We start from the raw sequence: 20,341 nt of genomic DNA on the forward strand, positions 1-20,341 counted from the left end.
GTTTTGAGTCCAGATGACCCTTTGTCAAAGCTTAGTTGGTTTCAGATTACAGCATCTGCAGTAATTTGCTTTTATCCAATGTTTGACAGTAATTTGCATCTGAACAGTTCTACAATGAATTAAATAAAATACTGTAGATGCTGGAATCTGAAATAAGAACAGAGGCTGCCAGAAGAAACTCAGGAGGTCCAGCAGCATCTATAAGAAGAGAAAGCAGAGCCAATGTTTTGAGTCTTTGGAACTGAAATTTTGGTGAAGAGCCAAAAGGACTTAAAGTGCTGTCTTTGCTTTCTCTCTTTACGGATACTACCAGTTCTGCAATGAGATGGGAGAGGGGAAATCAATCATCTATACAAGCTGCTTGTTCCACAGTCAGATAATTCCAAATCCGACATGATCTCAGTCCTGGGGTGCTGGATTTTGGACATTGGACCTGTACTACTGAAACTATTTTTAAAAAAAACAAACCTACTCATTGCTTGGATTACGTCAGCTTTAGTTAAAGGCATTATTTAAATGCAGGCTGTTCTTGAGATTTCACTAGTGAAACCAGGACCAAAACCACAGAATTGTTACAGTGCAGAAGGGGAGTTTCGACCCATTGTGTCCATACTGGCTCTCCAAAATGAGCTATCGAAAAGTGCCATTTTCCTGTCTTCTTTCCATAACCCTACAACTCTTCCGTTTAAGATAACTGTGCAATTTCCTTCTGAAAGTATGTCCATTTGATGTGACTTAAACTGAATGTATCCTATTTCAGAGCGTGGAAATCCTGCAGACCTGGTGGACCCCAGCACATTAAGATTATTGTAGAGTGGGACAGAGACACAAAAGAATAGTAAGCATTGCAAACTTAGTGTAAATGTAAGCTGTTTTTTCTTTTCACATCCCTTCATGGCTTCCTATGTGTTAACGCAGACCAGCAATCTAATCCAGTCAGGATGCCATGGTAGATTTTTTTTTTCAATTGGGGTGGGTGTGTGTGTGTGCACGTGTGGGTTGAATGGGGGGGGGGGCAGGGGGGGGCGGGGGGGGGGGGGTGGTGGGCAGAGGAAGACCACTTCCAATATGTTGTCCCCTGCATGGAGGAGTGACTGCAAGTAAGTTGCAAGAAAGACACTTATACTTGAGTGGATGCAAGCTGATGAAAATTAGCTGCTGATTGTCCTGTTACATTCCCATTCAGTAGGTGGTATGAAGTTCCAAGGCTTAATTGGGAGAGTGCTGAAGAGGGGGAAGGGGTGCATTCTAAAACATTTCTGAATGATGTGCAAAAAAAATACTTTTGTGTTTTTGGTGTCCAAATTTAAAGTTCCCTGATTGGTTTGCAGTTTGTTTGGGAGCGCTGAGGATGAATATGTGCCAGACTCAGAGAGTGTTCGCCAACAGCAGCAGCTTCATCACCAACCTCAGACCTATAGCTTATCCCAGTGTTTTCATCTCTACACCAAAGAAGAACAGGTAAATACAGACAGGGCACCAGCTCTGGAAAAAAAATACTAGCAAGTGTGTGACTGCAAAGTGTGCATTTGGGTGGGGCATGGATGTCTTACACAGTGCTTTTAAAATACAGAAACGTTCAAGCGGACACATGGTAAATTTCTGTGGGTTGTCTGTGTTGGCAAGTATTAGCAAGGTTCTGTCAATTGAAGAACCTCTTTTCACCAAAACAGCCTTGTAGTGCTGTGACCAAAAACAAATTGTAGGTTTTATAATTGGTATAATTGCTGATTTTTTGCATTCAGACAGAATATGATTGATTGTAAAAGGTTAGAGCAGCTGAATGATCTGTGCCTATGCTCCTATCTTGTCTTTAAATTCTTGATTTTTGTTAGTGCCTTTTCCGACTGTCTTTTGTTTGGCAGCTAGCACCAGATGATGCCTGGCGCTGCCCACATTGTAAGCAGCTCCAACAGGGCAGCATCAAGCTGAGCTTATGGACACTTCCTGATGTTCTCATCATCCATCTAAAACGCTTTAAACAGGTGAGTACTTTAAAGGAGGGTGGGGAAAGCAAAAGCACAGTCCTTGCTTCTGATTCCATTCAAGTTGTCATGAGGGAGAGGGATATCAGGCATAAGAACATAATAAGAACATAAGAAATAGGAGCAGGATTAGGCCATCTAGCCCTTCGAGCCTGCCCCGCCATTCAATAAGATCATGGCTGATCTGTCGTGGCTCAGTTCCACATTCCCGCCCTCTCCCCATAACCCTTAATCCCCTCGCTTATCAAAAACCCATCAACCTGCTTCTTAAAAATATTTAGCGAGGCAGCCTCCACCACTTCAACGGGCAGAGAATTCCAGAGATTCACCACCCTTTGAGTGAAGAAATTCTTCCTTAACTCCGTTCTAAAACCCCCCCCCCCATCTTGAGGCTGTGCCCCCTAGTCCTACTGTCTTTTTTGAGCGGGAAGAGTCTCTCCACCTCTATCCTATCCATCCCATTCATCATCTTACATGTCTCAATGAGATCTCCCCTCATTCTTCTAAACTCTAACAAGTACAAGCCTAGTTTATTCAGCCTCTCCTCATAGCTCAACCCCCTCAACTCCGGCATCAGCCTAGTAAACCTCCTCTGCACTCTCTCCAAGGCCAAAATATCTTTGCGCAGGTGCGGCGCCCAAAACTGCACACAGTACTCCAGCTGCGGCCTCACCAATGCCCTATATAGCTGCAGCAAGACCTCCCTACTTTTATATTCAAACCCTTCTGATATGTGATTTTTGTTTGTGATGTTTTGGTCAGGATGGGTGTCCTATATAGAGTAAATTTGATATTTTCTATGCATCAGTGATGCTATATATTTAAGTAGTTGCATGATTGCTTTAAGAGCTGATCATATGATTTGATGGTGAAGTCACTGGATGTTTGTCCACTTTGGTAGGAATAATGGTAGGAAGGACTATTACTTATGTGGCGAAAAACTGCAGCAGGCGACGGTGCAGAGGGACCTCGGGGTCCTTGTGCATGAGTCGCAAAAACCCAGCCTGCAGGTGCAGCAGGTGGTCAGGAAGGCGAATGGGATGCTGGCCTTCATAGCAAGGGGGATTGAATATAAAAGTAGGGAGGTCTTGCTGCGGCTGTATAGGGCATTGGTGAGGCCGCAGCTGGAGTACTGTGTGCAGTTTTGGTTGCCGCACTTATGCAAGGATATTTTGGCCTTGGAGGGAGTGCAGAGGAGGTTTACTAGGCTGATACCGGAGTTGAGGGGGTTGAGCTATGAGGAGAGGCTGAATAAACTAGGCTTGTACTCGTTAGAGTTTAGAAGAATGAGGGGAGATCTCATTGAGACATATAAGATGATGAATGGGATGGATAGGATAGAGGTGGAGAGACTCTTCCTGCTCAGAAAGGACAGTAGGACTAGGGGGCACAGCCTCAAGATAAAGGGGGGCGCGGTTTAGAACAGAGTTGAAGAGGAACTTCTTCACTCAAAGGGTGGTGAATCTCTGGAATTCTCTGCCCGTTGAGGTGGTGGAGGCTGCTTGGCTAAATATTTTTAAGACGCAGGTTGATAGGTTTTTGATAAGTGAGGGGATTAAGGGTTATGGGGAGAGGGCGGGAATGTGGAACTGAGCCACGACAGATCAGCCATGATCTTATTGAATGGTAGGGCAGGCTCGAAGGGCTAGATGGCTACTCCTGCTCCTATTTCTTATGTTCTTATGTTTCAGAGGCTGTTGTTTTTAGTTTCAGTTTTTGTTCTGTACAAAGAACATATCTTTCGGTGAAACTGTTGTGTCTTACTTCGAATCTACTTGTGGAAACCATGTCTTTTTCTTTTGTGTAAAACCCACGTTCCCTAAGATAGGACATTGCAAGTGGGTGCCTTATATAGCATTTGGTGTTTGTTGTATCCAGCATCCAAGATTTCATGCTGTTGTCATTGTCTTGGCCTGGTATTTTTGTGTAACTATGTACCTTTGTTTTAAACAAACATTTTGTCTTGTCTTCCTCCAAAGGAAGGAGATAAAAGAACCAAGCTCCAGAACCTGGTGAAATTCCCTCTCACAGGCCTGGACATGACTCCTCATGTGGTGAAGCGCAGTCAGAGCAGCTGGAGCCTTCCTTCTCACTGGTCTCCATGGAGACGGCCCTATGGGCTTGGCAGGGATCCCGAAGACTACCTCTACGATCTTTACGCGGTGTGCAATCATCATGGCACCATGCAAGGAGGGCATTACACGGGTAGGGACCTCCACTGCAAACCAGCGCTGCAGCTGGTCCCATGTTGCTCAGTTTTTGTCACTATCTGCCTTCCTAGCTGTTGTTTTTCTCAAGTGTGTACCTGTTACAGCTGTGCAGATGCTACACAGCTTTCAGTAATGCCAGTGTTCTTTCATTGGAAGAGGGGGAAAGGATTCAGGAGTTTCCCAAATCTTTTTGACAGGACCCTTTGTCTTCCTGTGTGCAGACTGGAATTAGGTAGTCTGATAATTACATTGGTTAGCCACCTTTTCCTGGAGAGCACCTTTGTTTTCTGGGGGCTGAAGCAGAGTCCAAGAATCCAGCTTGTTGCCCTAAAACTCAGTGAACAACCTGAGTTCACTAGTACCAATTTGGTGACTACCAAGTGCACTGTTCTTACTTTTGTCTGAGTGTGCAAAGTTGTTGAGTTTGACTGACCAATGCCTCCTATTCTATTATGTAGCTTACTGCAAGAACTCTGTGGATGGGCTGTGGTATTGTTTCGATGACAGTGATGTTCAGCAGCTCATGGAAGATGATGTCTGCAAGCAGACTGCGTACATCCTGTTCTACCAGCGGCGAAGTACTATCCCCTCTTGGTCAGCAAATAGCTCTCTGGCAGGTAATGTGTTAGATTTCTCTGGAATTTCTTTCAGTGCTCTAAGGAGTAGTTGGAGTGGCACAGTGGTTAGCATTGCTGCCTCACAATGCCAAGGATCCTAGATTTGATTCCCAGCTTGGGTCGCTATCTGTGCAGAGTCTGCACAGTCTCCCCATGTAGGGTTTCCTCCTACAGTCCAAAGATGTGCTGGTTAAGTGCATTAGCAATGTCAAATTCTTAGTGTACCCGTACAGGCACCGGAGTGTGCTGACTCAGGGATTTTCATAGTAACTTCACTGCACTGTTAATGTAAGCCTACTTGTGGCACTAATAAATAAATTTAAAAACCTTAACAAAGAATCAGCCAAGGTTCTGATGCTCTGTGGTGACTAGCTAGAAAATGTGCATAAATGGATATTTGGTGAATGTAGATTCAGACTTGTCTGTGATCCACTCTATAGTCAAATAGCGTGCTAATAATGGGTGATTATCAAGGAAACTGCTGGCTCTAATGCAGCTCTACTCCTGAAGATTTACATATTCAGGATTATTACTGGGCATATGGAGTCATGGTGAGTGTGCCAATGTTTTGCCTAGTTTAATGCATCTTTCTTAATACCAATCCAAACTTTGTTGCTTGTAATGCTCTTCCTAGAGTAATACAAAAATGTTGATCATTAAGAGATTATCTTCTAACCCTGGTTTTAAATATTCTTTACCAAAATGGGAGATTTTTGCTACTTTTTATTACTTGAAATAGAGTGAATGTGATGTTAAAATGTTGTTGTTATAAAGAAAGCTCCTTGTAGCAGGCAATTGATAATGCATGGAATTGATCTGATGCTCCCTCTTCATATTTAATTAAAAACCTTCTGTCCAGATAGATTTTATCTTGTTGATATGAATGAATTAGTCAAAGGTGGTCAGAACAGTCTGTTTCGAATATTAACATGTGCAGCTCAGTGGATTAAGGGAAGCATTACGGGAGATGTTTGTGAGGAAGAAGATAATATTCGGGTCCTCTTGTATCTTGGATTTCTGCATCTTTGTAGGGCAAGCTGTGATATGGAAGTTTCCCATGGCAATAAACCATTGCATTGAAGTTAAGTATTCAGAGCTATCTAAAGATAGTTCAGCTATGTCATCTATGTGCAATCTGGCATTGCAAGGGTTTATGAAGAACTCTTTACCCGAATGCCCTATGGCTTAAGCAGTAAAAGAAATACTGTATATTTTTAAAAGACTGTTGGAAATGTGGAATTTTTACATCTTTGTTGGTATCTTGCTGCTTCTGTGCAGTACACTTGTAAATAACTCTCGTTTAGTTTTAGCCTGAAAGCGGTGGTCTGATATTCATGCAATATAATTTGGCGTAAGGGTGCAGGGTGTGTTTTGAAGTAGCCTGTGTGCTAATGGAGGCGGGAGGCCTTTTTGTTGTGAATACAAATGCTTTTGGAGAAAGCCTGAACTATAACAACTAGATGGGCAAATAGTTGGAATAAGAGATTTGGTAAATGATCTGAGATGTGACTGGTACAGAAGTAACTCAATCAAGCTCCAATGTTTCCTATAAAACAGGATATTGTGTTTTTTTAAAATCCATTTTTTTTAAGACAGTTTTGTTGATCATGCCTAAATGCCATCAACCATTCCACTTGAAGTTGCCACCAATTAATGGAGATTGAGAGATGATCAATCACCAAATGCAAGAGATCATTTAATGCTGTTCCGTTGTCCCAGGCAATCCAACAATAATGAGGGATCAATGCCATCACTACTGTTGTATTGTTTACTGCAAATAAACTATAAAGTTGTTTCTTTGTAACATTTGATTTTACCCCCTCCATTCAAGAACTGGGTGGTAACAGAGCAATTTGCAGGTTGTTTATGGTACTGTCAGTACTGACAAACCAAACATGGAAATTACTACATAATGACAAGTTGAAACCCATCCAGTCTGTATTAGTTTAGCTTCCACATCAGCAAAGGATTCCAATTACAGTATCTATTATCTCTCACTCAAGACCCTCAATTATTAGGAACAGGCTGCTTTTATCATCTTTTCATAGATTTGACATGATGGAAGTATTTAAAATTATCATCTAATTTACCTTGTTATGATATTTAAACTGAGTTCTGAGCCTTTATTGATATTGTATATGTTGATGCCAAATGGTATTCTAGTGAGCCTGCGATGGGAGGAGGAAGTATTTTCCTTCTGCGGTATGACTTCCAGGACATGTAATGGAAATCATACCTTGATGCAGCACCCAAAGATGCTGCTTAGCTCATTGTGCCTGTTGGCTGTTTGATAGACCTGTGCTCTACCCTTTCCCTGTAGCCCAGTAAATGTAACAAAAGTTAGCTTAACATCTGTCATTGGGAAAATGCTGGAAACTAATATTAAAGGTATTAGAGTAGGGCACTTAAAAAAATATTCAAGGTAATCAGGCACAGTCAACATGGTTTTTTTGAAAAGGTCATTATGTTTAACAAATTCATTAGCGTTCTTTGAAGCAGTAACATGTGTTGTGGATAAAGGAGAACCGATGGATGTATTGTACTTAGATTTCCAAAAGGCATTTGATAAGGTGTTGCCCCAAAGATTTTTACAGAAAATAAACGCTCATGATGTTGGGGAGATAAATTGGCATGGATAGATGATCAGCTAGCTAATAGGAAACAAGAGAATGGGCATAAAAAGTCATTTTCTGGTTGGCAAGATGCAACAATAGTGTGCTACAGGGATCAATGCTGGAGCTTCAACTTTTTAAAATCTATATAATGACATGGATGAAGGGAATGAAGGTATGATTGTTAAATTTGCTGATTTCACACAATGTGTAGGGACACAAGACGTGAAGAGGACAGATGGGTGCTATAAAAGAAAATATTGATAGGTTAAGTGTGTGGGTAAAGTTTTACAAATAGAGTATAATGCAGGAAAATGTGAAATTGTCCATTAAGCAGGAAGAATTAAAAAATGTATTATCCAAATGGAGAGAGATCTGGATGTTCGTGCATGAATTGCAAAACGTTACTGAGCAGATACAGCAAGCAATTAGAAAAGTTAATAGAATTTTACTGTTTATTGCAAGGGGAATTGAATACAAAAGGAGGGAGGTTGTTTTTTCATTGTATAAGACACTGATGAGATCACATCTGGAGTACTGTGCACAGTCACCTTATTTGGGGGAGGATGCAAATACATTAGAAGCAGTTCAGAGAAGGTTTACTAGACTAATACCTGGAATGGGCAAAGTTTTCTTATGAGGCATAGACTAGGCTTGTATCCACTGGGGTTTAGAAGAGTAAGAGGCAATTTGACAAACACATCAAGAACCTTCAGGATCTTATAAGGGTGGATGTAGAGTGGATGTTTCCTCTTATGAGAATAAGCTAGATCTAGGAGTCAGTATTTAAAAATAAGAGGTTACGTATTTGAGACAAAGGTGAGGTGAGGAGCGTACTTTGAGGGTTGAGAGTCTTAAAAAGAAGTGGAAGCAGAATCTTTGAATATTTTTAAGGCAGAGGTAGATCGAATCTTGATGAGTAATGTGGTGAAGATTATAGGCAACAAACAATGCGGAGGTTATAAACAGATCAGCCATTATTTTACTGAATGGCAGAGTAGGCTTGGTGGGGGGTGAGTGGCTCCTACTCCTAATTTACATTTTCCAGTTACCTTTCAAAAGGTACAATTGTACCTGCCACCCTTTCCAGAGTGAGTTCCAGGTCATAGCCTCTAATTCTTTGTTGCCTCTGATTTGTCACCATAATTCTGTTTCTTCTGGTTACTGACCATTCTGTGCCTGTTTCTTCTTATTAACTCTATCAAAACAAATTATGATTTTGAAGACTTCTGTCAAATCTCTTTGTCCTTCTCTGGGTTTAAGGAGAACAACCACAGCCTCTCCAGTCTTTTCACCTAATGGTAATCCCTCATACCTAGTGCCATTTGTGTAAATTTATTCTGCATCTTCTCCAAGGCCTTGACAATCTTTCCTAAAGTAAGGTCTCCAGAATTAAACACAACTCCAGCTTTGACTTAACTAGTGTTTTATTGACACTTAACATCCTTTGCTTTTGTAATCTATTCCTATATTAATAAAGCCAAGGATCCCATGTGCTGCTTAACATCTGTCTGAACTTATCCTGCTTCCCTCAAAGATGTTTGTAAGCACAGACGGAGGTGACTCCGTTCATGAGACACCTGAACGAATTGTACTAGTGAATTTATGTTGTCAGCCCATGTTGTTCCTACCAAAATCACTTCACACTTCTGTTAACTTCTGCCATGTGTCTTCACATTTGCCAACGGTTTATGTCCTCCTGAAATTTGTTACTAATGTCCTCATTGTTTATCGGTATAGGAAATAGGAACAGGAGTAAGCCATTTAGCCTTGTGAACCTGCTCTGCCATTTATGACTATGGCTTATCTAACACTCACTAAGTCCACGTTTCTGCCTTATCTTCATAACCTTTAATTCCCCTACTAATTAAAAATCTATCGATTTCAGCATTGAAAATGTTCACGAACGCAGCCTCCACAGCTTCTTAGGGTGAAGAATTCCAAAGATTCAGCACTTTGAGGGAAGAAATTCTTTCTCAAATCCATCTTAAATGAGCACCCACTTATTCTGTGACTATGCCATCTAGTCATACACTCGCACGAATGGAACCATTCTCCCAACATTTACCCTATCTGTCGTCTTAAGAATCTTGTGTTTCACTCATAGCACCTCTGTTTCTTCTGAATTCCAAGGAGTACAAACCCAACCTGCTTAATCTTTCCACATATGGCAGTCTCTGCATACCTGGATCATCTTAGTGATCCTCCTCTGTGCTGCCTCCATTGACGTATCTTTCCTTGAATAAGGGGACCAAAACGGTACACAGTATTCTAAATGTGGGCTTATTAGTACAGTTGCAGCAACTTTTTACTTCTACATTCCAGCCCCCTTGAAATAAAAGCCAGCATTGTATTTGCTGTCCATGTTATTTTCTACACCTGTATGCTACCTTGCTGGTTTCATAAACGAAATCCTCCAAGACCCTTTGTGCATCATCTTTCTGTATCGTCTTTCTGTAGTCTCTCAATTTAAATAATAATCTTACATCTCTTTACTCAGAGTAATGAGAGCGTGGAATGCCCTGCCAGCAACAATAGTGGATTTGCCAACATTAAGGGCATTTAAATGGTCATTGGATAAACATATGGATGATACTGGAATAGTGTAGGTTAGATGGGCTTTAGATTGGTTTCACAGGTTGGCACAACATCGAGGGCTGAAGGACCTGTACTGTGCTGTAGTGTTCTATCTTGTTCTTTCTTCCAAAATGAACAAATTCACATTTTCCCACATTAAATTCTATTTGCCAATTTTCTATCCACTCACAATCTGCTAATACCTCTCTGTAAACTATTTGTTTCTTTACAACCTGCCTTCACTTCCATCTTTGTATCATCTGCAAATTTGGCCACTGTACCCGCTGTTCCTTCCTCCAAATCATTAATACATATTGTGAAGAGTCCCAGCGCTGATCCCTGTGAGATTCTACTGGTTACTGCCCTCCAACTTGAGAAAGACCCCTTATCGCCACACGCTGCATCCTGTTAGTTAACCAATTCCCTATCCCCAGAATATACCTCCAATACCATGACTTTCTATCTTGCCTTTTATGTGGCACCTTATCAAATGCCTTTTGAAAACCCAAATGTACGTGATTTCCCTTTCATGAAAAAATGTAGACTTTGCTTGGTCAGATTATAACTTTCCAAATGTCCTGTTGTTCTCTGTTTAATAACTGATTCTAATATTTTTATGACAACTGAAGTTAGACTAACTGGCCTGTAGTTTTCTGCATTTTGCTTCCTTCCCTTTTTGAACAAGGGTATCACAATGACAGTTTTTGGCACAGTTCCAGAATCCAGGGATTTTTGGAAAGAGACCAATGCATCCATGGTCTCTGTAACCACCTCCTTCAGGATTCCTGGGACTTGTCAGCCTTTAACCCCGTTCATTTGCCTAAAACTAGTTCTGTAGTGATGGTGACTATATTTAATTCCTCCATTACATTTTTGATATTGATGTCATCTGCAGACTTTGAAATTATATCCTATATACCCAATATATATCAAAAATATTGTACCAACCTCTAGAAGTATTATGTGCATCTCCCTCTAGTCTGAAAAGCAACCGTTTCTACTCTTTGCTTTCTCTTCTTCGGCCAGCGTTTCATCCATAATGCCACTGTCTGTTTCACCTTGTGGGCTTTAATTTAGCTTTGATAGGTACTTTGTCAAATGGCTTTTGAAAGTCTGTATACATAATATTAACTGCGCCATCATCAACTTGCTGTTACTTCATCTTAAAAACTTGATCTGATTAGTTAAACAGAATCTGCCTTTAACAAATCCATGCTGACTCTCACTTATCAAGCACACTTCTACAAAATGTTAATTTTGTCCCAGTTTATTGTCTCTAAAGGTTTTCCCGCTGCTTATGAGTGTTTTGTCCTTCAGTTGCTGAGTTTGTCCCTCTTTCCTTTTTTTAAAAACAGGAGATTAACTTTTTCAGTCCTCCAGTTCTCTCACATCACTTTCATATCCAAAGGAGATTGGAAGACTCTGACCAGAGCATCTTCAATTTCTACCCTTCCTTCAGTAAACTAGGTTACTTTTCAACTTGATTGTCAATCTTTCAAGTATCCTCTTTATTTTTATAATAAGAACGTAAGAACTAGGAGCAGGAGTTGGCCATCTGCTCCTTGAGCCTGCTTTGCCATTCAATAAGATCATGGCTGATTTTTTCATGGACTCGGCTCCACTTGCCCACCATAACCCTTAATTCCTTTACTGTTCAAAAACTTATCTATCCTTGCCTTAAAAACATTCAATGAGATAGCCTCAACTGCTTCACCGGGCAGGTAATTCCACAGATTTATAACCTTTTGTGTGAAGAAGTTCCTCTTCAATTCAGTCCTAAATCTGCTTCCCCTTATTTTGAGGTTATGCCCCTTAGTTCTAGTTTCACCTGCCCGTAGAAACAACTTCCCTGCTTCTATCTTGTCTATTCCCTTCATCATCTTAATGTTTCTATAAGATCTCCCCTCATGACTGATGTGAAGTACTCATTTAATACTTCAGCCATGCTATCTGCAGAATCAGTTAACTGCTTTTGTGAGATGTCTAATTTTGATCACTGTTGGAGGGTTATATATGCTTGATACTCTGTAAATAAATTTTACTCCATTACCGATGTGTAGTAATTTTTTTTCTCAGGATCCACCAGCTCATCACTGTGTGAACACTGGGTAAATCGCCTCACGGGCAGCAAGCAGCCTAGCATCACTTCCACTGCATCATCACGGCGGACATCTCTCGTCTCGCTTTCAGAATCTGTGGAATTTACACAGGACCGCAGTGATCAGGATGATGGTATAGTTTATGTATATTTCTTTCCTCTTCCCCAACCCCTCATCTACATTGTGCTCAAGTCAGAAAGGGGGGCATGGGCCAAGGTTGATTTCTCCTGTAACAAGATCTATTTTAACAAATAGAACCAACCAACCCCCCCCCCCCCCCAGTTTAGAAAGAGGAATAGCTCTTTTATTAATAATGATAATGTAATCCCTGAAGGTGCAAGGGATTGTGAAGATGTTATTAATGCAATGTTATTAAGGCAATCCCATCCCCACTGCCTGGTATTTGGGGCTATGCAACTGCTCCCAGATTATTGTTATTTCTCTTTCTGGAGTATTCATTGCTTTCAAGAATTAAGATCAATGTTACTGAAGACTCTTAATTATGTGAAAACAGATCTCAGGTGCCCATGATATTTCAATTAATATATATCACAAAAAAAATGTTGAAATTATGCTGCAAGGTGACTTTGTCACACTAGTGTCAAAACATTGCTTAATTCCTGTGGTATTTTTCTGTGTAAAGGGCAAGATGTGTAAAAGGAATTCTGAAATATTGTTCACTAGATATTGTGACAGTGGGTAGCAATATTGTTTGAGTCAGTAGGTTATAGGTTCAAATTTCATTCTAAAGCTTGTGCACAGGAATCAAAGCTAACATGCCAGTACAGTATTGAGGGAGTGTGCTATTGGAGGAACAATGTTTTGGGGGGGGGGGACATCATAATAAAGCCCTCGCTGCCTGCCCTTGTGGGTGAATTTAATGATCACATGGCATAATTTCAACGAGGAAGGGAGTTATCCCTGGTTACCTTGCCAATCTTAATTACTCAATCACCTTCACAGAATCAAATTATCTGGTTATTGTCACAATTCTCTTTGTGAGAGCATGCAGCGGGCAAATTGGATAAATACTAGGTATTATGACCATGTGAGGAGGAATTAAATGCCTTTCCTCTTTGCGTTCTCCTCATTTGACCGTAGCAGGTTTTTTTTTGTATGAAAAGGATACACTTCTCAATTCAGTGAGTACTTAACTGTTTACATGTAGTGATCATAAAATAAATAGGGCATATTTTCTTGAGTTTAACAAAGGAAGATTTATTATACTTATTTAGATCTGCTTAAATTCTGACTTCTGGATGTCAGATAAATAGAGATTATAGAAAGGGCAGGGAGAGGTTGGTCAAATTTTAATCCTTAATTAAGAGTATATAGTCCGTAATTTGGCGCTTGGCTGAATTTTACGGTCCTGATGCATCCAATTTAAAGGTGTAGCTGACTAAGTTGGTTGTTCTTCAGGAAATGGTAATAATTAAAACTTACTAAGGGGTGGCTTGCCATGTGACCTCCAATTGCCAGGAGAATTAAGAAAAAGACATTAGCTCATGTCTCAAACTTAGCCACGGTCCCATTGTCCAAGCAATTAGTCTTAATGTCCCGTTCCCAACAGTTGAATATTTGGGGTCATTGCAATAAATGCCTTGCTCGTGAGACAGGAAATAAAAGTCCTTTGCCCTTAACCTGAAGTCATTGCCTTTGATAGGCTGTGCAGACAGACTGACTCCACTCAAATGAATTAGAATGTGGAATGTATAATAACTCAAGTTGAGATTAGCCATCTTGGGCTGTGAGTTCAAATCACTTTAACCTGTGATTTTAAAAAGGCTGTTTTTAAAAGCTGAATTCGGATTTCCAGCTGGTGGATTAAAAATCATTTGGTTTAAAGCACACCTTATGACAAAGGTGTAAGATTTATAGGACTGAGAGGAGAGCAGGAAGGTGGGACAAGTTGGATAGCTGTTTTGTGGAACTGACACAGACAGGATGGGCCAAATGGTTTCCTTCTGTGCAATATAGTATTCTTTGATTATTTTATAATCACCCGATGTTCAAAAGAAGTTCTCTGTTAGTAAAGCACTTTGTGAAATCTAGTCAGTCTCTGATGTAGGAAATATGGTAATTGTACACAGTAATATCCCACAAACTGCAATACAAAAGACCAGCTAATTCATTTTAGTGATGTTGATTAGTGAGCAAATGCTGACCAGGATAATGAGAAGCACCAGCTCTTTTTTGGGACCTTGGGAAAGAGCTTTAATGTCTCAATTGAAAGATAGTACTACTGACAATGCAACACTCCTTCAGTTCTCTGGAGTGTTAACCTGAATAATTGCTCAAATCTTTGAATGGGAGTGGGATGAGGTGAAGGGTGTTAAACCCATGATCCTCTGATCCGGGTGAGAGTGCCTATGGGCCACAACTGATACCTGAACACAATGTTGCTTTTGGTCAGACAACATTTTATGGTAAAATTGTTAAAACAGTGCAGTTTTAATTCCAAGCCCTCAGGACAGAAGATGCTGATCCTGTTTTATGATGTCTGTACCATTGATGTAGTTAATGTGACATCATAAAGAGGTTTCACTTTGGTTTGTGACATGAGAGCTGCTCATAATTTTTAATCAGTTTGAAGGTCAGATTAATTAATTATTTCTGTTGTTCAGGTGGATTTTCTACTCGGCCTTTTGTGAGGAGTGTCCAGCGCCAGAGTTTGTCGTCTCGGTCCTCGTTTGCCAGTCCCTTGGTGCTCAATGAGAACGGAATTAAATCTCAGAGGTCGCTATCCAGCAAGCTGCACATGCGGTCCAGTTCTCCATCGCCATTCTCGTTCGAGTCTCCGACTCACAGCCCATCTCCAACAGCAGACATCCTTGGGCGCAGGAGCCCCAACCGAGGCACCTCTCCGTTGCAAGGCCAGGGGGCAGCTCATGCTGGACAGTCAGGCAGGGCACCCCTAGCAGTCATGGAGGGCATGGTCCGTGAGGAGGAATTGAGAGTCACCGGAAAAGCAACTGGGCAGAGCAGACCCATTTTGCCCCTTGATAAAAAGTTGGACCAGTGTGGGAATGACGCGGGAGGGTTGGACACACTGACCCCTTCGCTTGATGCTCTAGACAATAGAAAAGGTACACCTGGCTTGGGAAGCCCTCGTTCTCCAAGTATTAGTGGAGCTTCTTCAGCAGAAGAGCAAAGACAAAAGAAAGGCTTTGTGTCAGGAGCTGTGAATGCAGAGAGCCTGCAGAAGAAAACCACTGCTTCCAGAGCACTTCATGAACAAGCCAAAAGTTCTTCGTCCAGAGCTCAGTTAGCTATGTCTTCATCACACAAGAACCCTCAAAAGATTTCAGTTGCACGCGAAAAGAGTGAACCAAAAGTGGGAGCCCGACATTCTTCATCAAACTCAGTTCTCCGAAAGGACATGGCCAAAGGTCAGGAATCAGCCTTGTCAGCGTATCAGCAGAAACCTAAATTGGTCTCGCCTTCTCCCCAGTCTCCTTCTCCAGCACGGAAAAAGGTGCCTGGAAGATCCAAGACTTCTGAGGGTCGGTCCAAACGCAGTCCCTCTCCTGAAAAACGCAGACTGACATCGTCTTCTAAAGCTAGCAGTATGAGCAGACTCTCACATGCTAAATCAGGGAGCCGATTGGAAAACAGAAGACTGAGGAATTCGAGCAGCAGCTCCTCCATGACGGAAGCAAAGTCGTCAGATACCAGCTCGAGGACTGATTTGAGGAGAGATAGTAGCAAGTCGGATGACAAAGGACTGTCATTCTTTCGGGCAGCGCTGAGGCAGAAGGAGAGTCGGAGGTCAGCCGACTTGGGGAAAAGCAATATTCTTGCCAAGAAATCGGCAGATGGACCTTCCAAAATGGCAAGTAAAAAAGTGCCAGGTGAGGGGGCAACCAAGGAAGGAAAACGATTGACAACTGAACAGCCACCATCCGCTGCTGCCTCAGCCCTGACCCTGACCAGCAAAACTGCTACACGAGGGAAGCTGCCGAGCAAAGATACCACTCCCACCAAACGCCCACTGCTTCCAGCTACCAAATCCAAGTCGGCGTTACCAGAGGTGGGGGCTCAGTCTCCTACAAGCAGGAAGAAACCTGCAGAAAAAACATTTAAATCCAGAAAGATTGTTACTAGTGGCATGCAGTCTTCTGTGCGCCATAACAAAAAGTAAATGAGAAAAAAAAATCAAAAAGGAAAAGGCTCCCCAGAAATGCTAGTCTGGTTTTGTTACTATGACACTTTCTCTTTCTTTCTGACTCTTTCTCCATTTATTACACCGGCTTTCAGTTTGGAGGAAGGTTTAATTTTTTTTGTGGTTAGTGTGCCTACATTGTTTAGGGAGATTATTGATTTCAAGCGCCTTTTGTTGTGCCATCAAACCAAATAACGAAAATGTGGTATGCGAGGATCATGGAACTAGTTCATCGGTTACCTTTACTTTTCCCCAGAGGCTGGCCTTCCCTGGTGGTTTTAACACAGCACTTTGTATCAACCTAAAGAACTTTTTGTTGCTGAATAACACTATGTACTGTTCAATGAATGGTTTGATTTTAAAAGTTTTTTTTATAAATGTTCTTTTTAAGACTAACATGACTACTGCATGCTCTGAGGAAGCCATCAAATTAAGTTATCACTTTTATTTTCTCCAACAAGGGTTTGTTTGCTTGATGCCATGTTAAGTACTGTTTAACAACAAGTTTCATATGAACATGAGGAACAAACGGAGGCATTGACTGCTTTAATTAGTGTGCCCACTTTTTAAAATAACCACAGCCCCGCATGTTTAGCAGAAAGAAGGGTGAGAGTGATGGAGTATAATGAGATGCAAAGCTTCTGCCATTTTTTTGTTAGCTTAACAAGTGAGTGCTGCATCAGCAAATTGAACGTGGTCTGTTGTTTATTAGCAGCTTGGTTTATCCGCAGATGAATAGAAATGGGGATTTCAACTTCAAATGTGGCTCCAGACTCCATGGGTCAAAGTTTGAATCCTCCTATTGCTCAGAGACTTGAGAGCCCTTCACATAAATGGTTTTGTTGCAATAACTGCCCCAAATACATCTCCCGTCTTGCTACCATTTTGCAGCCTGAAACAATCTATTTGCACCTGGTTGCAAAGGCCTTGCCATGATTAACATTTCAGATAAACAGTTCAGCTCAAATGTTGTTCTGTCAGAAATAATTGAAAATTGAATCTTGTGCACAGTATTCCAGTCTGAAATTTGAAGTTTACAGTCCTAGGCAATGATGTCAACACCTTGTATTTCTTGGATCATAACAGCTGAGTATGGAGAACTCTGTCTTGCTGTTGAAATTTTATAGTTATTGAACATCAATGATAATCAATGGTGGTTTTCATATGGGTAATAAGCATTGTCTACCAGCACACACCTCACCTAGGTTAGTAATCAATGAAATTTCATTCGCACTTTTACTAAGGAGGAAAAATTTTTTTTATCATATTATTCTTCTGTCTATATTTCAACATCTTAGGGTTCAACATTTTAGATTACATTTCTGATTTCAGAGAATCTGTGCTGCATATCCTTTTTATATACTGGTTCTTTGAAAGAACGATACAACTTTCTTATAACCCTGCAGTTTTTTTTCATTGTAGTTCATTTTTTCATTTCAACCCTTCAAGTATTTAATTTCCTATTGAAAATTACTCTTGAATTGACTTGTACTTCCCACTTAGGAAGTGTGTTCCAGATTTGTCCTTTAACTCTTTCTTGTCCTTTAACTCTTTCTTGCCCACTCAATCTCATAAACATTGGCAGATTAATTCTCTGGTGTAATAATGTTAGGTTGTGATGACCAATCTTAATTATGAAATTTGCCAATAACATGTTGTAGAGTATACCATGAGCTCTATCCACCCACTGCATCTCTTTCCACACGCCATGTAGAATTTCTGTTATCTGGGAAAGAGCAGTTATAAAACTGATTTCTATTCCCAAGCCTCTTGGGCAAAAGCAAAGACTCTACTCCAAATTGGTCATAGGAAAACTCTTGTATACTACCTGGTTACACCATCTAAATCAAACCAGTGTCCTGATCCACTTAATTTTATATGTGGCTTCCTATTAAGAAGGATGTAATGGAAATACAATTGTGAAATCGGGTTAGAGTTGTCTAGTTTCATATATTCTGTTGCTCGTCGTCACAGAGGTATTAATGATTGCAATGAGGTGAGATTCGCCCTCTAAGGTACTTATGAAGCTTTTAGCTTTTTCTGACCCAGGATGGGAAAGGCATGTGATAATCCTGACCAGAGGTTGCTGAATTGAGAATGAAACAACAAGCAAATTCCTGAGCCCTAATTGGAGGCTGCACTCTCACTGTAAAGCCTGTAATCTCATATCTTGTACCATCCGGGTCAGCATCTACATTGTGTATGCTTCATCAACCAAGAATTTAAATTGCATGAAGCTCTGAAATTCACAGCAGAAAGGCTGCAATTGGGGGACTGGAGAGATGGAAAGTTGCATTTATAATAGCATCTTTCACCTTCTCAGGATATCCTTAAGTGCTTCATAGCCGATGAGTGAGGTACATTTGAAGTATAATCACTTACATCTATAAACACAGCAGTCCATTTTGCCTTGAAGCCGCTCGCCCTTGACACCATTCCAGCGAGCGCAGTGTGCCTATTCCTTACCTTTCCATCCTGATATGTCGGCGCTGAATAAGCGCTCAGCTCAAATAGTGTTTTCCGGACATTGGGGGGAGGGGGGCGGGGATGATGGTGGAGGAGAAGGAAGGTGGTGAGTCATATTGAGGGTGGGTTGGGGAGGTGGGCTGGTGCGCCTCCTGCCTAGGCTGGTGGTTGGGGAGGTGGGCTGGTGCGCCTCCTGCCTAGGCTGGTGGTTGGGGAGGTGGGCTCCCTGCCCAGGCCAATGTACAGCTTTGTAATAATTCAGGTGCAGACAATGTGTTGATTCGCAGAACCCGATTGCACTATTTACTTGTGTGCGCGTAACGGAAGCTTCCCGCATAAGCTTGCTCTTTCCACCTGTTTGTGCTCCTGTCTGCATGCACTTAACACATGTATTACTATGCAAGTGTCACGGACATTGAATGCACTGAGGTACTTTGTAGTAAGTTTATCCTTTTGGATTTTGCGTTCGATACAAAGTCCTACCTAACATTACGGATTGTGGGTTTGTCTGATTCCATTGCTTTGTTTGCACAACTTGATTCTCTTTCCTGTGTGAGAGATCAATATGAATAGTTGTAGATTAGTTTATAATGAAAAAAATCGTAAGCTGTAAAGATGTGGACCCAAAATTGAAGTTCACTCCCCATTTGTTCATTGGAATCGAAACAAAACATCTCAGTAACAGTTCAAATTCTTCTTCACTGACGTTGCTGTCGGTTACTGCATTGTAAAATTCCAGCCTTTCATATTTTCATGGTCCTCATGATTTACAAGTGGAATGTAGTTTTCCTTTTAAAACCTTTGCCTTCTGAACGTTTCCGATAAGAATGATTAAGAGTTGGGCGTGGGGGGTAGTATTTTGTAATAATTAGTCGGCACTTGAACACGACCTACCTGGCAGAAAGGAAGAGTACCTCGATCTTGGGGCCGAGTGCGATCTCCGGGATCTGGTAAAGAAGGACAAGTCCAGGGTTCATTAGGAAGAGACGTGTTTATTCCACCGATGCTGCCAACAGTGAGAGCGACCGTTAATAGAACTGAAACAATATAATTAAAGTGCTTCCATTTACCAGATCTTGCAGAGATGCGAGCAGTTTAAGGTTAATTCTCTCACGGGAGGAAGAGTAACCTAACGACGTGCAAATTCCCAGTTGGTGGCCCGGTGGCAATATTGCGCCGAGTGCGATATACAAATAGTGTTTAATTTTTTTGTGTGGTACTAATTCCCTGATATCTCCCAATAGTTGGGTTATACAGATGTTGAGATAACAGCGGTAGTGAACTAAATTCTCCCTAATACCCAACAAAATATAGTTGTTAAATTGAAGTTTCTTTTAGAGAGACTAGAAAACCTCTTAGCTTGTGTACATACAGCTATTAAATCATGTACCTGAGTAATAGAATGATTCAATCTATTACTCTGTATAAACCAAAGTTAGTATCTTTATTATGAGATTTGTAAAATCATCCTGAGCATGCACCACTGGTTAATCGGGGGAAGAAGCCCTTTGATGGGGATCGCTGCCTGTGACTAGTTTCCCTGGCCCACGATACCATATGAAACATAATTCCAGGCTTGTACATAGCAGTGCTATAAACACTTAATCTTTGCT

At 41.2% G+C, this 20,341-nt stretch overlaps 1 protein-coding gene across 1 annotated transcript in view; it reads left to right on the plus strand.

The window, feature by feature from the left end:
* The window catches only part of usp31 (ubiquitin specific peptidase 31), a 108,163-nt gene extending 89,342 nt beyond the window's left edge, over positions 1-18,821 (plus strand). The window contains exons 10-16 of the mRNA XM_080206586.1: positions 761-838; positions 1,332-1,461; positions 1,866-1,985; positions 3,965-4,190; positions 4,654-4,812; positions 12,078-12,233; positions 14,725-18,821. Coding sequence (XP_080062712.1) covers positions 761-838; positions 1,332-1,461; positions 1,866-1,985; positions 3,965-4,190; positions 4,654-4,812; positions 12,078-12,233; positions 14,725-16,241 — 2,386 coding nt within the window. The 3' untranslated portion in view covers positions 16,242-18,821. The remainder of the gene's footprint in view (positions 1-760; positions 839-1,331; positions 1,462-1,865; positions 1,986-3,964; positions 4,191-4,653; positions 4,813-12,077; positions 12,234-14,724) is intronic.
* The last annotated feature ends 1,520 nt before the right edge of the window (positions 18,822-20,341 follow it).

Source organism: Carcharhinus amblyrhynchos, chromosome 18, assembly GCF_965287045.1.
Source record: "Carcharhinus amblyrhynchos chromosome 18, sCarAmb.v2.hapA, whole genome shotgun sequence".
In the NCBI taxonomy this organism is placed as follows: Eukaryota; Metazoa; Chordata; class Chondrichthyes; order Carcharhiniformes; family Carcharhinidae; genus Carcharhinus; species Carcharhinus amblyrhynchos.